The 3,789-nt window shown below is 35.8% G+C and overlaps 1 protein-coding gene across 1 annotated transcript; it reads right to left on the reverse strand.

Moving 5' to 3' along the window:
* Window positions 1-728: 728 nt before the first annotated feature.
* LOC108466130 (ABC transporter G family member 20-like) lies at window positions 729-3,004 on the reverse strand. Its single transcript, XM_017766491.2, has one exon. It carries the CDS (start codon window positions 2,851-2,853, stop codon window positions 796-798), a length of 2,058 nt encoding a protein of 685 aa, XP_017621980.1. The 5' UTR covers window positions 2,854-3,004; the 3' UTR covers window positions 729-795.
* Between the last annotated feature and the right edge of the window lie 785 nt (window positions 3,005-3,789).

The raw sequence follows: 3,789 nt of genomic DNA on the forward strand, positions 1-3,789 counted from the left end.
TAAAATTTATTTTTTAAAAATTAAAAAATATTAAAATTATTTAAAAGTAAAAATTATAAAATATATATGTTTTAATTTTTTAATTTTTTAAAAATAATTAATTAAAATTACGATATACACGTGGACTATCACAAGAATGTTACATTAGCAAAGTAAATAGACCTTTAATTTTTCATATATTTTTAAATGATGTGACAAATATAAATTTAAGAATTAAAATAACTAAAAATTTTATAAATTTAAAGGGTGAAATAAATTAAAATAAAAATAAAAAGCATAGAGAAAATCACACAGTCGATGCATTCTGACATGAAATTCTTACTTCCTCTCGTTCTTACTCCAAATATTTGAAAACTTCACCTCATCACCTACTAAAGAATACCTTTGTATAAAATAAAATAAAATGTTAAATTAAAATAAAAGGAATATATTGAAAAGCTCATCACTGATGAGAGATTAAAATAATAGTTATATCAATTTTTATAGAAATTAAACCTCAAGCTTCCTATGAGACGAAATTGAAGTCAAAGCTCGAAGCGAAGGGTGATTTCTAAAATGTGTGCTTCTTTTTTAGAGGAAAATAAACGAAAACACACACAACAAAAATATTTAATGTGTTATGGATGAATAATAAAATATTTTATTTAAATAAAAATAGTTATATATTAATAATTTTATTTATAATTAAATAATAATTAATTATAAATTCCTATACTCAATAAAGTAGATTTTTATGCTTCGAGTTTCATCAAATATTATTGCCTGCAATGAGTACCAGATTGTAACATAGCCTCTTTACTTCCTCTTGTTCTTACTCCCAAGCAACAATGTTAAATAGAATAAAATCCTAAAGAAAAAGCCCCATGCAACTGTAACCCACACACACTTCCATTTGCTTAACTCCACGATCCCTTGCTGCTTTAGAATATCTTTCCCCGTTGTTAAACACGTTGAGCTCGTTATATTCCTCCCCACGACACGCCCCAAGCTCTTCAAAAGCTCACTTTTCACCGGCGCCGGCAGAGTTGCAAGTGCCGACTGATCGAAGAGTTGAACGCCCAAAACAAAGCATTTCGTTGGATCAAGGAACTCATTCTGCAAGATAGCTTCATATGGGTATTTAACCAATGAGATATAATGAAACCATAGCCAGTATTTAGGTAACCGATCTCGAGCCACAAGGAAGCCACAAAGGAAGAGGAAGTAGGAGACAATGGCGATGCCGCTAACGAAGGCAAGGAAGACATCGGGGATTAGTCCTGAAATAAACGCCGCAAACGAACTTCCGGCCCAAAACGAGGCGAGAATTGTCACGAAGAAGAATAAAAAACCGGGGACGCCGCCGGCGAGGCCGACGGTCCAAAAGGTTATCAACGACAAGGTGACCGAAAGGTTGAATAGTAATGGAATGTGGGTTAAAGAACGAGCGAGAACGTACGAAGAACGTCTATAAGCATTGTATGCGGTTTCTCGCATAAAAATGTATCGTTCTTGAATAAAAGTGGGAACTTCGGTAATACAGTTGAAGAAGATTGTGGCGATGGAAATGGATATACAACCTAACCGCTCTTGAGCACCGGCGGGGGAGTCATCCAGCTGCCAAAACATGGTGGCGAGGACGATTCCGGTGACAATTATCGTCCCTAATCTGACTGCGAACTTCGCCGGCATCCGTCTCGAGTTTGTTAACAATCGTTTTGACAGTACCATCAGTTCGATGTAAAATGGATTGGCAAAAGATGGAACTGATGATGAATGATTGGCACCATTGCCGCCAAAGACGAGCTTTCCACGAGAAATGCTTTTGGCTATGGCGTCTTTAAGTGGAAGAGTATATCGTCTGTTGGAAATAGTATCATCGCCGCCATTATCATCCATTGATGAAGCTTTCCATGACTTGTTGAATTCGAATAAAATCTGGGTTCCTGAGGAAGTTCCTTCGAGTTCACGGATCAAATCAAGAGCGAACTCGGATGGGTTTTCGTTGTTTGGAATTGGGTGCCCGAAATCACTGAAGAACTGTGGGAGATTCGATGGAGAACCGCTATATAATGTTCTTCCTTGTGACAAGATTATCAAGCGATCAATGAGTCCTAAAATCCTCGAACTTGGTTGATGAATTGACATTATTACAACGCTTCCACTCTCTGCAATTCGTTGAAGGACCTTAACAACCATGAACGCACTAGTTGAGTCGAGCCCAGAAGTCGGTTCGTCGAGAAACAATAGTATTGGATCATGAATTATATCGATACCGATTGAAACTCGCCTTCGTTCACCTCCCGAAACACCTCTATGACCTTCATCGCCAATCACAGTCTTTGCTGCATTTCTCAACCCTAGTTGATCGATCAAAGCTTGAACCCTAGCTTTCTTCTTCGACTTGGAAACCGACCTAGGAAGCCGGAAGTCGGCCGAAAACATGAGCGTCTCTTCCACTGTCAACATCGGAAACAAAAGATCATCTTGCATAACATAAGCTGAAATCACCTTCAACACGTCGGAATCCAAGACCTCCCCATTCAAAGTGATGGAGCCTTTGAGGCTTTGCTTTGAAATCCGGTTTGCAAGCGCATCAATCAGGGTCGATTTACCCGACCCGCTTGCACCTAAAATCGCCATTGTTTCGCCTTCTTTCGCTTCACCTGAGATGCCTCTGAGCAAGCTCTTTGTTGTATTTCCTGAAGAAACATTTGGTTTCTTCCAACGAAAGGGAAACCCAGATTTGGTGCTAACTTTGACATCGTAAGTTAAGTTTTTGAAGGAAAGAACAAAAGGGGGGTATGAACTACCGGCAATGTGAACGTCTAAAATCTGATGATGTTCTTCACAAGGTAATTCCTCAATCTCCATTTTTGGTTAAGGATCCGAGTTGAACATTAACGGTTGCCGCTTACAAAGAAAAGAAGAATAAGAAGAAGAAGAAGAAGAAGAAGAAGAAGAAGAAGAAGAAGAAGAAGAAGAGTTTAATCTAGTTTGCTCTTTTGCGTTTATGTAATTTACCTATCTTGGATCCACGTCCAAATCTCGGTCACAAAATTATACATGACTGAGAAGTTTCCAAGCAACTTCTCTCCTGGTCTTTTATTATATTTGTTGGATGGTTGGGATAATTATTATTTTTTGTTCAAATGTGCCACAAGTCCCTTACTTTTTCGAAAAATATAAATTTAGTCCCTTTTACTTCATGGAATTTAGTCCTCTTATTTTTGTAGATTTTAAAATTTAGATTCAACTATTAATATTGTTGTTTTTTTTTTGTAATTAACTTGAATTTAAGAAAAAAATATTAGTGTTAGCAGTTGGACCTTAGTTTAGAAATTTGAAAAGTAGAGAGATTAAATTTCATGAAATAAAAGTACAAGGACTAAATTCCTAATTTTTGAAATATACAAAGACTTATAGCATCCTTAATGTTTTTATGTAAAATAAATCTTGTATCCCTTCCGAATTTGAGCAAGTTGGCCAAGTTAATTTATAAATATTTTTTAAAATCAAAACTAGATTGACAGAATATATAAACATTAAGAGCTTAATTTGTTATTATATCAATCAAAATTATGTACAATTGACAAAAAAATATTAATTATTATCATTAGTCGTCCTTAGTTGCTTACTTTTGAAATTAACATAGAATAAATTGTTTTTGTAACACCCCGTATCCGAGTCCATTACCGGAGTCGAACACAAGGTGCACACAAACTTAACTTAATCATTTTCACTGTCCATTTAAAAATTTCCAGACAAGCTGGTTACTACGTCACTGTCGCCTTAAAAATCATATCTTGA

Source organism: Gossypium arboreum, chromosome 13, assembly GCF_025698485.1.
Source record: "Gossypium arboreum isolate Shixiya-1 chromosome 13, ASM2569848v2, whole genome shotgun sequence".
NCBI lineage: Eukaryota > Viridiplantae > Streptophyta > Magnoliopsida > Malvales > Malvaceae > Gossypium > Gossypium arboreum.